This window comes from Castanea sativa, chromosome 12 (genome assembly GCF_040712315.1).
Source record: "Castanea sativa cultivar Marrone di Chiusa Pesio chromosome 12, ASM4071231v1".
NCBI lineage: Eukaryota > Viridiplantae > Streptophyta > Magnoliopsida > Fagales > Fagaceae > Castanea > Castanea sativa.
Genome location: NC_134024.1, coordinates 15,170,535 through 15,186,456, shown reverse-complemented (window position 1 = coordinate 15,186,456; position 15,922 = coordinate 15,170,535). Strand labels below are relative to the sequence as shown.

Sequence of the window (15,922 nt, the reverse complement as noted above, 5' to 3'; positions counted from 1 at the left end):
TATATCTCTAAACCTTTTGATATACTCCATTAAATCCTCACCACTTCTTTGCTTGGTAGCTTGCAAAGTTGCAAGCGTTACCGTTTCTTCTCCATGGAAGTATTTAGTGCAAAATACATCTACCATGTCATCCCAGGTTAGGATTGATGTGCATTGATAATAGCTTAATTTTGCATATTTATATCATTGTTAGAAAGCATTATCATACTTATTTTGAGGTAATTCATGTATTTTATATTTGATTTTGGAATAATGGTGAATAATCAATTTTGTGCTTAATTAAATCTTATTGCGTGAATTTATCTTTTGTAGGAGAATTGAATTAAATAAGTGGAATTGTGCAAAGAAGAAAGCTAATGGACTTTAATTTTTCAAGGGCCATGATGAAGTTAAAGAAGGCCAACTCAATTAAATTTAAGTCCAATTGGAGCAGGGAATCAAAGGAAATTTGCATCAAATCCAAGTTCAATTCGGATTAGGATTCCAGCCTGCACATCAGTTAGTATTTTTGGCATAACTATCGGTTTAGATGTCCAATCGAGATGATTCAAGTTGGGCTGGAAAGTTAACTTAAAGGGCTACAACTTTTTAGTTTACCAAAAGTCCGAATTTTGAGGTTAAATGGTCCAAAATTGTCAGTTAAATGAAGCCTAAAAATCTGGAATTTTCCCCAAACGAGAATTCAACTTGTAATAGGATTCCTAGACCTATTTAAAGGCTCTTTAGGGCAAAATTCAAGGGGGGCTAGTGCTAGGGCTGGGGGCTGAACATAGAGAGTGTGGCTACTTCTTTGGTTTTCTTTCATGACAGTTAGTTTTATTTTATTTGTCTAGTTTAATGTTTAGTATTTTATTCTTGTGTTTTATTTTAATTACTATGAGTAGCTAAATTTATAATTAGGGTTGAGGATAAAACCTTATTAAGGATTATTAGTAATATTTAAATGATTTGATTTTTCCCACAATAGTTGTTTTTTAATGATTTAAATTGTTCTTGCTTCATATCAATTGACTAAGATGAGATTCTAGATATGAGTTCAATCATGTTTTTCTCATGATTTAGGATTTGTCTTAATTAATTGAATGCTTGGTTTATTAATTCTTTATTATAAAATTGGATATCGCTTGTGATTTATCTGTCAATGGATACAATTTATGATTTGATTTTTAGAATTGGATATATCTTGTGATTTGTTTGGCTATAGATACAATTGATGATTTAATTTTATACTTAAGAAGCGAAGAAGTACATGCTTTTGATTTTTAAAATAAGGATTTTAATGAGAATATTTTCCATGATAGCAAGATTGATTTCTAGATTATCATGTAGTAGTTGGGAAAAATTAATGATCATAAATATATGCTGATATGACTTACAATGCGGATTCCAAAACCTTAATTCCTTTCCCTTGATTGTTTACATCTTTTTATTGCTTTATATTTTTTGCTTAGTTTAACTATTTGCTTAATTTGACTATTTGCTTAGTTTATTTAATTTCAAAACAACCAATTTTTATTAAACTAGATTAGAATTAATTTGGTTAAGATTTAATTAATTTTCCTACATTCATTCAAGTCCCTATGGGTTCGACCTCGTTCTTGTCAAACTATACTTCGGTACGGTTCGTACACTTGCGAGTATTTTAAAATTTCACAACAGGGATTGATCCTGGTTTTAGACCTATGTACCAGGTGGAGGCACGGTCACACAGTGATTTAAAAAATTCGGGAAGACATAAGTCCTCGTCTACTGCATAAGGGCCAAGAGTATCAATAAACTTGCTCACGTGCTCAACGGCACTTCCCTTCCTGCCATCATACTACGCGAAAGCTCGTGGTTCATACCTCTCAGGGTATGGTTTTCTGAGCACTCTTAATCGGTAAGGAGGCCTTCGTGCATAGAATCTCTCCTTTGGCACTCTAGCCCTCTCTTGTTCTAGGAGAGCCACTACTTTAACCATAATGATGTAACGTTGTCTCACGTTCTGCGGAGCACCCTCAATTGGTGTCTCCTCTTTGTTTGTTGTATGCTCTAGGACATGCTGGCTCCCCTTCTCTTTTGTCTTATCTGTCTTCAACTGACAGATTTCCCCCATCATCTGCTGTTGTGAGTGTTGCAGTGCTTGCAGCACCTCAACAAAAACATTGGCATTGTTAGTGGGGATTCTTGCATGTGGTTGAGGTCTAGCCCCCATTCCGTTAGTGCCTTCCACCTAGTTAGGCTGATGCTGGTGAGGCGTTGTTGGCCTAAACTCTGCCTGAGAAGGCACAGCTCTCATGTTTTGCGTTGTCCTGGATTTCAAGGGCATTTGTTTGCGAGGATCTCTGTCCCTGTTTGCTTCCCAACTCCCCAATGGAGTCGTCAATTTAAATGTGGTGGGCCTTTTTTGTAATGTAGGGTTGGCTGCCTCCTACTGTACTAGGCACAAATGTTCTGGATTAGGGAGTTGGGACTGGTCCAATTGTAACCCACATTGGTCTGACTTGTGCACAAACTATGCTCCGTTTGTCAAGATTTTTGATCACATGCCCATGGCAGGCAGAGCTGCTATGGGAAATTACGGCAGGCAGATATAATAAAGATAACAAAGGAAATGCGTTCACTATTTAGACAGAATAAATAAAGGGGGTAACAAAAGACTCCCCATACATAAAACAAAAAAAACTAAATGGGGAAAGGATAGTAATAAATTTTATCGAATCAAAGAGTAGAACATTAGTCTGTCGTGCCAAACTATCTTACAGGGCCGGAACCAAGAAGGGAACCATTTCCTCAATGCAAATAATCTCTGTCAGAAAAGAAATTAATTGCTTTGAGGGAACGGGGCTAAATGGTTTATGCCCAAAAGAGTTTCTTATTTTCAGCAGAAAGCAAGGGCTTAGAGGGAGAGAGGGGATTAACCTATTTGGTGTATGTCTGCCGTTCTATGTTCTCTCCTTTTTGTTCTTTCTAATTCTCATTTTCTTTTCTTTCTTTTTTCTTTTTCAATGCTTGCTTCTTTGTTGTGATTCTTTCCTAGAGGTTACTCTTGCTCTGTTCGTCCTCCTTCCCCCATTTATATAATGTCTGCCCCAGTTGGCTTTTACTATTTTAGCCTCTAACCACCTTTGTCTGGTGTGGGTATCCTTGCCGACCATTATTGATTAATCAGTTGCCCAGCCAGCACCACTTACCTGTGCTGGCCTTGCCACTCCACATCACCAGACGAGGACTACTTTGTTTTTTTGCTTGCCATGGCATTCTTACCTGCCACAGCGTGGGTGCTCTCTCTTTCCATCCCTCATGGCATGCACCTAGTGGTTCCAACTCATCCTTACATCTTTTGGGCGGTATGTCATCTCAACAGGACACTTCCCCCAAAAGAGCCTAAGCAGGAACCACGGAATAGGTTTTCCCCTCTCCCCACCACCAGACCATGCCGTCTTACCTTTGACCCATGACCCACCACTTCCTGTATTAGCTAGGTACAAGCTGGTAATGTCTAGGCCTTGCGCTTGCTTCACTTTTATGTTTGTCCAAAACCTGCCTGCTGTTTATGCGTTCGACGAGGTCTAAAGGCCTGTCTGCACATTCTATCGTCCATCCTTGACTTCTTACGGCGTGAGCTGTTTTTCCGTTTTCTCGTTCTTTATTGGCTTGCTTCCTTTAGGGGCTAGGTGTTGCTTGATTGTGGGCTTTCCTTCCCTCAGGTCACTCTTTTGCTTCTTCCTGCGGTCTTGCTATCATTTCCCACCACATCATTCTACTATTCCTACTGTGATGTTATTTGACCCAAACCTGCTGGGCCTCTTTGGGCCTGCTGCTTATTTCTTTTTTGATGACCCAGTATGATCATTGGGCTTTTTACTACATTACTTGCGGACTCATGTGTCCCATTTATTTCCTTTTGAGCATCCTTGGCCTATTTACTTTCCTTGGGCATCATCAGCCCTTTCTAATTCAGCGTTTTCCATGGGCTTTTACTAACTTCTTGGGTTTCCCTAGCCCAATTACTCTATCCTTCATCCTTGGGGCTTATGGACTCTCCATTACCCCTTACTTTCTTTACTTGCATTACTTCTGGCCCGCTGTGGCTGTTGTGACTCATTTTCATTTTTCTACATCACATACTGCCCATGGGTTTGCTACTTCTCTCTTTTCGAACCTTTTTAGGCCCATTTGCTTTCTCAAAGTCCATTTGTTTGTTTTATAGACCTATGATCTATTATTTCTGCCGCTTAGGGTTAATGGTTTTTCTAGCCAATTACTAACTCTCTTCTGCCCCTGTTGTTGGGCTTCTTCTTCCTACTGGGCTTTCCCAAAATGAGCATCAACAACTATAACTAAAGTATTTTCAGTGTGTTGAGGATTAAATTACAAGCGATTTTTTTGTTTTTTAAATTTTATGTACAATTTTTTAAAACCTCACTTTTTTCTTTTTTTAATATGCAAGCATACTTTAGCACACTTTTAACAAAAAGCTAAATAAAACGTTCCCAAAACAGACACTTTGTAATATTGACTATAGTTTTCCAACTGAGCTGTATAGTCTGGCCTTAGCTACTTCACCCTTTCCACAACTGATGAATGCCTCTTTATGATCTTATTACCTTTGTTAGAGCATTTCCATCAAGTGTGTCAAATGCCAAATATTTGGCATTTGACACACCAAACTCTAAAAAATCACTTTCATCAAGTGTTTTAAATGCCATAATATTTGGAATTGATGAACAGTGCAATCTCAAATTTGAGACCGCACTGTTCACAAATGGTAAAACTTATTTTTTTTTTTTTATTCAGGTGAGGCCCGCTTTCTTTCAAAGAAAGAATAAAGATTGAATGAAGTTGTAAAAAAAAAAAGAATAAAAATATTAAAGAAAGAATATTTAAATAAAATTGTAAAAAACATAGAATGTTTGATATTTGATATATTGTAAAATGAGGTGTTAAAATTGTAAAAGTAGTGGTTTGAAATTGTAAATGCTAAAATTTTTACAATTGTTGATGAGAATGCTCTTAGGGCTCTAACAAGTAACAAGTCACATACAAATGTTAAGAATCACAGTTATCGTACTGGGTATCGACCAAAAGATGGATCAGGCCCTATCATAATTGGTTCACCGAGTTATCGTTACAACTGCTGGATCCTATTAAACTAATATTGATGTAATTATATCAATAAAAACTGGATGTATCTTAAGGAACAAGCTCCAATAGCTCAATGATGTTGCTTTTGGACATCTAAACATGAAGTTCTCCTGTTTGAACAACTTTTAAAGCAACTTGAAATTTTGAGTTACCCTGGTTCTTCAAAATAGAAAGTCACATAACTCTCCGTGAAAACGTAGTGCTCAAGAGTCAAGAGTTCATAAATGATATATACCCACCAGATTTCAGAGCAAATAAATTCCACCATAAAAAGTTCAGAATTGGTTATTCATATCTCAGAACAGGGTTCTATGCAATCAATACCCAATAGGAACTTTTGGAATATCATATGTGATAGAACTTAGAAGTCAAGATGTGGCCCTCCATGCCTTACAAGGGACATGGCCAGACTTAAAAGAAGAAAAATCCAATGCAGAGAGCCAGACCACCAGACCTTTTTATAAAACAACTCCTAAAAAGTTTGTAGACAGTGTGATGGGAGACCCTAACACACTCCAAGGATACCTAATAATAAGCCTTGTACTAAAAGCCTTATTCCCAATGTTTTGAAGCAAATAATACATTGCGCATAAAAGAAAAGGTTAACAATTACTCTGTTTTGACTTTTGAGGACCAAAAACCAAATGAGAAATAAAGGAATATAGGAAAGAATTCTGAACTTGATATTCTACCTTTACTGCCTTTGTTGCAAGAGCCAGAGCCTTAAAAGGGTGCTTGAGACTATCAATAGTGGAAACTCAAGCATAAACCATGAGGCTAATATGTCTGTTTGATCCTTAATTAAGGGTTCACCACTACCATGCAATCATATGGCACTCTTGTATTATTTGATGCTTACAAGTGGTAGGATATGATTTTTCCCCAACCGGCGGCACTATTTCACTAATTACAACAAATTATAGGAATTTATGCGAGAAAATAATATGTAATCATGTTCTTATAGAAATAATAATAATCATCAATCAATCCAGTGCCAAGTCTGATTCACATCATGATACATTGCACATTGATAACAGTCTACCAAAAGCAAAACTCTGTTTCAAGTTACAACGATCAGTGAGCTTGGCAAGAGCAGATATATACTGATTCATGCTTCACTTCCAAATAATAATTTAATTTAAAGAATTAAAACATGACTTGCTAACATACAAATAATGTAAACTAATCATGATAAAACATTTTCCAGATAATTTGTTACAGATGAGAATTGAAGATCAATTTGATTTGCTGCACCTAGGAGCTTCAGTATTACTGACAGAATAATGTCAAGATGTTAAACAAATGACCTTCGGTGGAAATATGTAAGATGTCACTGGAATGACCTGAGGTGGAATATTTGGCAATTTGGAACGAATGACCTCTTTGTAGCAGCTTGCTCAAACTTCTTAATGGCAGTTTCATTCTCTTCTAAGTTAGTCTGAACAAAATATCGTACCCACCAGGTCGCACTCCTCAATTTAGCCTTCAAAAGCAACTTCAACATGTTATTCTTTTAGGAATCAAATCATTGACAACATTCAGTTTGGCAAAACATCAAGTTGCAGGAATATGGAGTAACCATTTCAACATAAGTTTTAAGAGGAAACTTGGGCCTTAAAGTGAGATACCTGAAGAGGCAATGCCATGATTGAGATAAAAGCAATTTTTGTAAAACGCCCCCTTGTATTAGAAGGTCTCATATTCTCGAGTATGTTCTTAACATTGGAAATCATTCCCCATAGGAAAATACATTCAAAAAGTAAAGCTTCCCCTCAATACATGGTAAGAAGCCTCTAGAACACAGTGGCAGAATCAAGATTTTAGTCTAGGGGAGCAAGAAAAAAGTAAGCTGAAAAGATAAAACTAATTCAAATATATATATATATATATATATAAAAATTTATGCAAGAAATAAATAAATAATTTATTAAATTGAAATTTAATTGTCATATATAACATAACATAAATACATAGTGTGATTTACGTTTTTGCCTAATGTCAATGTAATCAGTTCCCCAAAAAGTTGTTCATAATTTAAAATTATTGTGTGTATATACATATATGTATTCATAATATATATTTCTCAATATACGAAACCAAATAAACATTCATCAAGTGATCTTCCATTCACTTGCGTAGTCAATTGTTAATAATATGCATTATCAAACAAATCTTTTCAACAATGTCCATTACAACTGCTAAGGTTAATTCTAATGTCACCAATAAGTATACCAATAAATATAAGATAATGTTTTTTATCTGAATTCAGATCCTCTAGAGTTCCTAGGGTACTCTACCAAGTAGAGTTCATTAAATCCTAACCACTCTTTAATGATTTAATGGTCTAGATTTTGCCATGTCAGTATTTCATTAACAATCATCTTAATTGTTTTGTTTACAACATTATTTTATTATTTCAAGAATATTATTAATGAAATGCTGACATGGCAGAATCTAAACCATTAAATCATTAAAGAGTGGTTAGGATTTAATGAACTCTACTGGTAGAGTACCCTAAGAACTCTAGAGGATCTGAATCCTTTTTATCTTTACCATCTTTTAAGCAAACTGTCAATCTTTATATGATTATGTAATAGAAATAATTTGACATATTAGCCTAAATATAAGAAATTTAACAAGGTAAATTGATTATTTAAAGAGTAAATTCAGAAAATAAATCAATATAGAAGTATTAAAGTATGATGATATACCTAAAAAAATTCAAAAGACTTCTATGTACCTTGATTTCTTATTCACTATTCAGCATTTCTTCTTCTACCTTGGCTTTCATTTCCAATTACTCAAAATATAAAGTTTAAAGTAAAACAGCAAAGTGGTATTAAAAAATTGTGGAAATAATTTAAAACAAAAAGTTCATATTAATTTTTTTTTTCCATTTTTATAAATTTAAGGTTACTACATTTTGAAGAAATGTTTTTACATAGTTGGGCCTTTTTTAGAGGAAGGTTGGGCCCTTTTTTGCAATTTGGGGTGACAAGGTGGGAGGACAATTTTTTTTTTTTTGGAGATGGGGATGGGGATGAGCTTATTTTATTGGTATTTTTCACAAGCATCTAATAGATCTTGTACCCATAACCTCCCCTCCACCCGTCTTTATGGGAGGAAACGCCATTTGAGCTGAAACCCATTAGCAAGATTAATTTTCACTTTGTTTATAACTCATATTATTTATTCCAAGTTGCATGTTTGGAAACTGCAAACCTGGAGAAAAGATAACATGGGCATATTCACAAGTCTTGGAACACACTTTGGAAACTGGAAACCTAGAAAAAGATAACATGGGCATATTCACAAGAAGGCCTTGGGAACACACTGCAGAGCACACAATACCCCTACTCTCTCTCTCTCTCTCTCTCTCTCTCTCTCACAAACAAAAAGCAAGGCTATCACAGATTTGAACTTCCCAACAAACATTAGTAGTTAAATCCAAAAGTTCAGCAAAGATTATAAACTGTAGTTAAAACCAATTTAAAAGTTACTATTGGTCTTCAAACATCCAAGTCCAACATCAAGGTTTAACAAACAAACGACTCAGGAATTAAGGAACATATTAAGATCTACTAGCCTAGCACAAAAAGTATAGGTAATGAGCACCTCTTCACATTTATCCTCTATCTAAATCGTCTAAAGTATGTGAACTTTTTTTTATCAGAAAAGTATAGGTAGTTATAACTTTAAGTAGTTATTCTAGAGCAGAAAGTGAATAATGTGGGGTTTTAGAAGTTACCATTATAACTACTTCTTATAGTATTGTTTAGCTTGTATTTTATTTCAAATTTGTGACCTAAAAATTAGGTGCTGAATATTATATTTTACTTTTCTTGACCCTATTATTTGAAATGTTTTTAATTTATTTTGATTAATGTGTGAGGGAATTTTGGATCCTTTTAAAAGTGGACACCAATGAGTGCTATCACTGCTATGCTATTAAATAATAGTATAGACAACAGCCACTTACAGCTCTTCCGAATTTGGACACGTCGGAAACTTTAGCCCTCTGATGACCAGGATAGCCTACATGGTAAATATTTAAAAAAAAATGTTATAAAAATTCAAAACAATAATAAATTGCTCAATTAAAATAAGGAATTAGTCGTTGCACTAAAAAACAGTCTTTAAAGCTTGAGTTGCTGAGAATAAAAAACACACTTGTGAAGGACCAAAAAATATGGCATCTATGGTAAGTATGAATCGTAAGTACAAACAAAGGAATGTACAAATGCATGATTTGTGTGTGTGTGTGTGTGTGTGTGTGTGTGGGGGGGGGGGGGGGGGTATCAACTATTTAGCTATGTATGAAGTCAAACACAGAAATACCAATACTAGAGAAAAAGGTAAAGGGGAAGAGTGCAAACGCACAAGATGGAGAAAACTCTAATAAGGGTCTTCCTTAACATATATTCTGTGTACTTTGTACAATTGCTATATCAGTTTACCCTCTGACTGTTACTCAATATTCATGTATCCTATTAAAGCATCTCATAAGAGACACAAAGCAGAACCAAAACTGATGCAACATCAAAATCGAAGAACAGAAAAATAAAGTATCCCATGAATCAGCACCAAACAAGAGAGAACAAAACCTAGCGAACAGCACTTAGGAGCATAATAGCGTGCTAATATAGACTACTTCTAATTGACTTAGGAAAGTCCAGTTATTGAATTGCAAAAATACCCTTGTCTCTACAAAATCTTTAAAAAAAAATACTAATAATGTAATTAACTAATAAGACCTAAAATAAATCGAATAGATTAATAGAAAAAAAATATACAATTGACTTTTAAAATTAAAATAAATTTTTCTTTGCACTTCCTCGATAAGATGACAAAGTCATCTTTAAAATAAAAAAAAAAAATTCTTAAAGCGCCTGGACCAAGTGATTCCTATGCTAAGAAGAGGTGAAAAAATTCATTTCAGTTACAATATTTTTGAGAAGATACATACATAACAAAAGAATTCCAATTCCAACTCAAGCACAACGCTAATGGGCAACTACATAGTATATATGTGGAATTGGCTTTGCATGGTTTTGGCATATCTATATAAAGAAGTCGATGCATCCTAGCAAATCATCTATATATATCTTCAATGGGGGCATAAAATTAAGAAGTTATGTATCAAAGCACAGTACCAAGAGCATTATACAACTTGAGATTGCAAAGAGTAGTAAAAGACCCAAGTGTATTTGAAACTTGGTTAATACCAATAAAAAAGATTCAATGTTGGATCAAAATGTATGTATATACACAACATCCATTCTGAATAGAGGATAAGCTCTTTTTAAATTGTTACCTGTAAATACCACAAGACCATCAGCTGATACTCTTGCCAAATCAGGAAGGGTCTTGTTGAGGTATCTTGGAGATAAGTAATCTAAAGCATCAGAAATAATTACAAGAGAAAACGATTTTGGCCGATATGGAAGAGGAAACTTAATATCAGCTACACGCACAATGCCTTTGTGGACAAGAGCCCTGCAGCTGCTATCTGCATCCTCTATATCATATGGTTCCACGCCCCAAGCCGCAGTTTCCTCCTCTTTAAGCAATTTAGAAACCACTGAACAGGTGTCTGGGCCAACATGCAAAACTTTATGCATGCTGTCACCATATGCTTTTTTCAAAATAGGAAGTGCTCGATGGACCTCTGCAGTGCATGAGTAATCACCTGCATAGAAATTTGAATCACCAATTGAAGCCAAATTGCTACATGATGAAAAATTTGTAAACCAACTAAAGCATGCATGCCAGCATATATGTATGTAACCCAAACAACAATAGCAAAGTCTGACTTGAAATAATAAAACAATAGCGAAGTCTTAGTTCCAAATTTATAGGACGGAAATCAGTCAAGGTTGGCAACATATATTCTTTTCCTCCATTCTATTTTATCTAAAGTCATACTCTTTGTTAGGCATATATTTATGTAACCCAAATTGCAAATATCCTAACAAGAAGCAGGGACATGGACATAACACGGGACACAGTGACAAGATAATTCTTGAAAACTAAGACACAACACGGTGGAGACACAGCAATTAATTAAAGGTTATTTTTAGATATATTTAAATATTTTTTGAATGTATTATGTTTATTTTAGGTTTTAAAAATAAGCAACAACCATCAATTAATTTAAAAGCAATAATAGATAGCAATGAAGTACAAGGATACCCATAAAAAATTCATTTAAAAACAAAAAACAAAATAAAATATAAATAAAAAACAATGCAACTAAATAATTTGGCTTATTAACATTTTAACATCAATCATAATACTAAATAATAGTTTCTAACAACAACTAAACCTATAAATAAATAATAATATTTTTTGATAGAATAATTAATAATAATATAACTCTAAGTCTATACCATTATACATAATAGAAACTTTTTTTTATATTAAAAAAAAAAAAAAATGAAAGTACTCTATACACTTACCTAACCAACCAGACCCTAATAACCTTACTAAAAATCCAAAACTCTATTAACAATTAAAAAACATAAAAACAAAATGATTAAAAATTAAAAGTAGTAAAACCCCATGGCCGATACAGAGTGTTATTAAAAAAGCAAAAGCAAACAACCCAATACAAACGGCAAACACAAATGGGCAAGAGAGACCAATTATGCAGCTAAATATCAAGATGGAGGCCATTGAAGTGCGACAGGGTTGCCGATGGCCATGGACTCACTGATCTAACAACAGATTGATGGCTGAGTGGTCTGATGTAGTGACGCAGAAAGAGAGGGAGGTCGTTCGAAGCTATGAGAAAGAGAGAGAGTTTGAAGCTTTTAATCTATCGATCAACAATTGTGAGCTTACAGATTTGAGATTTTCCTTTTTTTTAATTCTTTGGTCAATCATGTCCTGGAAGTAAATTTACTGCGTCCCCATTTAAAAAATTGGTTGGACAATCCATGGACATGCATTTGGCCATGAACAAGGCATGCCTGTCTTCGACACAGATACGCAGCCACTTTTGCCATGTCCATGCTTCCTAATAACTAGTAGGAATTCAAAATGGCAACATGATACATGCATTATTGACACAATTCTTTCACAGCTTGTTGTGATGAACTGATATCATTACTCTCTATAACAATTGTGCACCAAATCCAATTCTTAATAGTTACACTAATTCTTCCTTTGGAAGGAAATCATCTCCAATAGAAATTCCCTAGGATCTTGAAACTATTACACTTTAGTTACTACATATCCTCTTGAGGATTCACAGCTAATATGATAATAAGCAACTCAATTACATGCTCACTAAACCAATGATTTAATTATTGCAGCATAGAAAACATCTAATCAATGACCACTCTTGGGCATGAGCATAAACTGCTTAGCCCATCTAGGTTGAATGCCCTTGGATTACCTGACAACTAGTTCTAGCAGGTGGTGTTAGTTGCCCATAGGTTAACTGGCCAGGGGTGAGTCCAAAGGACTCTTCTTTTGAAAGGTTCCCTACACTATCAAGGAAAAAAATGCCTAATCAGTAACCACGAAGTGCATGCCTAGCAAGGAGTAGAAATAGGCTATGGTTGCACAATACCATCAATAACCTAATGCACATTATCTGCCTTGCCATATTTCACCCAATAACAAGGCTCAGTATGGTTGGAGCCACCATAATGATCACACTTCTTGTCACCCAGGTCCAATAGCGCGACCATTTCTTTAGTTTCAAGCACATAATCTGTTGCTTGAAACTAAAGCAGAAGACTCTAAGATGGTGAAAATGGAGCCATTTCTAGTGGCATTCTGTCCCAAAGATGAGTGCAATAATCACAAATAAGCATTAGCAACCAAAAGCAAGGTCTCACTAGCAAGAATTTGATCTTTTTGAACCCACGTAGATTGGAATCTAAACTAACAAGAAAGCATTCACAAGTAGTGATGGCTCAATGGTTTAGTACTTAATTCCACAAATTCTTAAGATTTTTACCGTACTCCCAAACAATTTAATGGTAAAATATTTTCATATATCTCATTAACTAGAGAAATATTATTATGATGTAAAACAATTCTGCAGTAGAGTCCCGAATCTTCTTAGGAGAGTCACAAAAATCAAATGTAGTAGCAATCTAAGGTTCCATGCTATGCCACAACCATCTCATAATAGCTAAATCCTCCCTCACAAGAGATTGAATACCGCTCTTATATAATCCAAGTAACATGACAAGTATAAGGATCACTAAAGGTACAAAAGAAACAAGAACAACAACCTCTAATTCATCAGCTAATATATTTTTAAAAAGTTAAAAAACTAATCCAGTCTTCATAAGTTGGATCTTTCTTATCATAAGGATTATGTCAAATACTTCAACATTTGCTTCTCTCACACGTGTCAAATACTTCACCATTTCAACTTTTTTGAACAGAAATGTTTTTCCTTCACAACTTACCCAAGGCAGAACACTAACTAAATTTAGCAAGCTGACAGTGAATCAACAGCAAACAATATAGAGACTACCAAACACACATATGTCTGTAACAAATTCGCTAGTAACCTAAGTTCCAACTAAATGATCATCTTCTTCTTTTTTTGATATATAACGATATTTCATAAATCAAAAGCTCCAAGTATACTAGGAGTGTACATGGAAAGGATTACATCAAGATCGGAAATTACAATGATCAAGCTTAACAAAAAAAAATAAGAGCAAAAAAAAGAATTAAAAACAGAACACCAAGCAAATAAAGAGTGGAGGAGGACAGATTTAATCTCATGAATTGACCGTTCCTTCCCCTCAAAGCATCAACGGTTCCTTTCCTGCCAAAGACACCATAATACACAATGTGGGACAGCCCGCCATAGGTCTATATTGCACTGTCTACCAAATGGACCCTGCCAAGAAGCAAATAAATCTGCAACACTTTGAGGCATCACCCAAATAACACCAAAATGGCTCCAAACCATAGGCCATACCTCAAAAGCAATGGGACAATGAAGAAGAAGATGGTTTACCGACTCCCCACTTCTTTTACACATATAACACCAATCCATGATGGGTACACCCTTATTCCACAATCTATCAAGGGTCGAAATCTTGCCTAAGGCGGCAGTCCAACTAAATGATCATCTCTTTCAACTAAGGGAACACTCCCCACCTATTGGTTCGACATTCTAGAGATTCACCAAACGCATTTAAATTATTTTCTCAAGGGTAAATTCCATTAACATACCCTGAGATTTAAGCTAATGCTAACCAGGTCCATGACATTTCAAAACTGACCAATTTGATCCCTAAAGCCAACTTAGTCCCTAAACACCGTTAGGCCTGTTAGTCATTTTTCTCAACTGTCTTTGGAATTCGAAATGTCTTTTAAACCTAGTTGGAATTAGCCCAAACCTCACAATATGTGCATCGATCAAACCAACCAATAGCAACCATCATGTACAATTCCATCTAAAATTGAAAATGCATGACAATTGACAACTACTTGATATTGTTGAAAAAAGAACAATTCAAAGTAAGCCAAGCTCACCTTCAACCCTGCTTGTAGTGTCTAAATTGTTGCCAAATCCACCTATTACACACAAAAAAATAATAATAATAATAACAATAAGCAATCAATCAATCAATCAATTTTTAGCTTATATACACACGCACACGGTGATGAAGGGTATTCTAGTCATTTCACCTGAATTTCTGTATGAATAGGCAATAAAAAGCAGTCCTCCCTGGAGAATGAGGAGAAAAAAAAAATTTCTAAATTAAGAATCCAAATCCGTGCAATTCTTTTCCAGTAAAATAAATTTCCATAAACCACAAACAAACCAAAATTTGAATTACCACGACGATAAGCCCCAAAGACAAAAGCGGCGAAGACCGTGATTTCGAACTGGAAAATAAACCTCCATTGTCACCTAATCGTCGAGCGTGATTTCCTGGTCTCCTCGACATAGTCAAATATTCTCTCTTTTTTCTAATTTAAAAAAACAAAAACAAAAACAAAAACAGAAAAACACGAATCTCCAACGTGGCTATAGAGAGTGCATTGTTTATTTTGAGATCTGAATTTGTAAAATATCTCTGGTGAGAAATGTAATTGGGTCTGTTTTATTGTGAACAGTGTGTGTGTGTGGGGGTAATGAAACTTTTGGTGTCGGTTGTGGAAATACAACGGAATTGTGGTAAGTTTGTTTAAAAAGTGGGAAGAGAGAGAGAGAGAATTGAGTGATGAAAGCTGAAAGATTTTTGAGTTTTCGAGTCGAATCAGGGTCTCCGCACTCTCTCCTCTCCAGTGCTGGCAACTCGCAACTGGCTAATGGGGTTGGACCGGACCGGTTTTGAAGGCTACAGAACACTGCATCAACGCGGTTTCATTTGGATTAATAAACGGACAAAAAGTGCTACAAATTTGGTTGCAATTATCAATAATTTCACTAAATGTGTTTTTATTGGATATGAATTTGGATAAATATATTACATTATATTCTTATATCTTTTATATTTGTAAAATTAGAAAAAAAAATCAAAGATTAGTAATTATTTAAATTTCAAGTTTTTATAATCTAAAATTATACATAAAAAATATATATGTTTTGGAGAGTGACTCATTAACTCTCATACATGCTTTGAAAGATATCTCTTCCCCACCCTCTTCTATAGCTGCTTTGGTGTATGGGTCGCTGTCTTATTTCCACAATTTTCGCCAAGTGGATTTTTCCCATATTTGTTGGCAAGCCAATAGACCGACTCATCTCTTAGCTAAATATGCTCTAAGCATCGATGACTTTTCTATTTGGTTAGAAGAGAGTCTTCGT

The 15,922-nt window shown here is 34.9% G+C and overlaps 1 protein-coding gene across 1 annotated transcript; it reads right to left on the bottom strand.

Annotated features, from left to right (window-relative positions):
- Positions 1-6,067: 6,067 nt before the first annotated feature.
- LOC142619936 (putative pectin methylesterase CGR3) lies at positions 6,068-15,395 on the bottom strand. The gene is made up of 6 exons (XM_075793327.1): positions 14,949-15,395; positions 14,797-14,836; positions 14,641-14,682; positions 10,442-10,816; positions 9,107-9,162; positions 6,068-6,610 (listed from the first exon to the last, which is right to left on the bottom strand). The coding sequence occupies exons 1-6, from the start codon at positions 15,057-15,059 to the stop codon at positions 6,458-6,460; spliced, it is 777 nt and encodes a 258-aa protein (XP_075649442.1). The 5' UTR covers positions 15,060-15,395; the 3' UTR covers positions 6,068-6,457.
- Between the last annotated feature and the right edge of the window lie 527 nt (positions 15,396-15,922).

Bases quoted from the DNA above. Each gene is read 5' to 3' on its own strand.
- LOC142619936 (XM_075793327.1), bottom strand. From the start codon at position 15,059: ATGTCGAGGAGACCAGGAAATCACGCTCGACGATTAGGTGACAATGGA. The intron at 14,683-14,796 runs GTGAAATGACTA...TGTGTGTAATAG, and splicing joins CTATTCATACAGAAATTCAG to GTGGATTTGGCAACAATTTA. The intron at 6,611-9,106 runs GTAAGTGGCTGT...TTGCTTTTGAAG, and splicing joins TGTCCAAATTCGGAAGAGCT to GCTAAATTGAGGAGTGCGAC.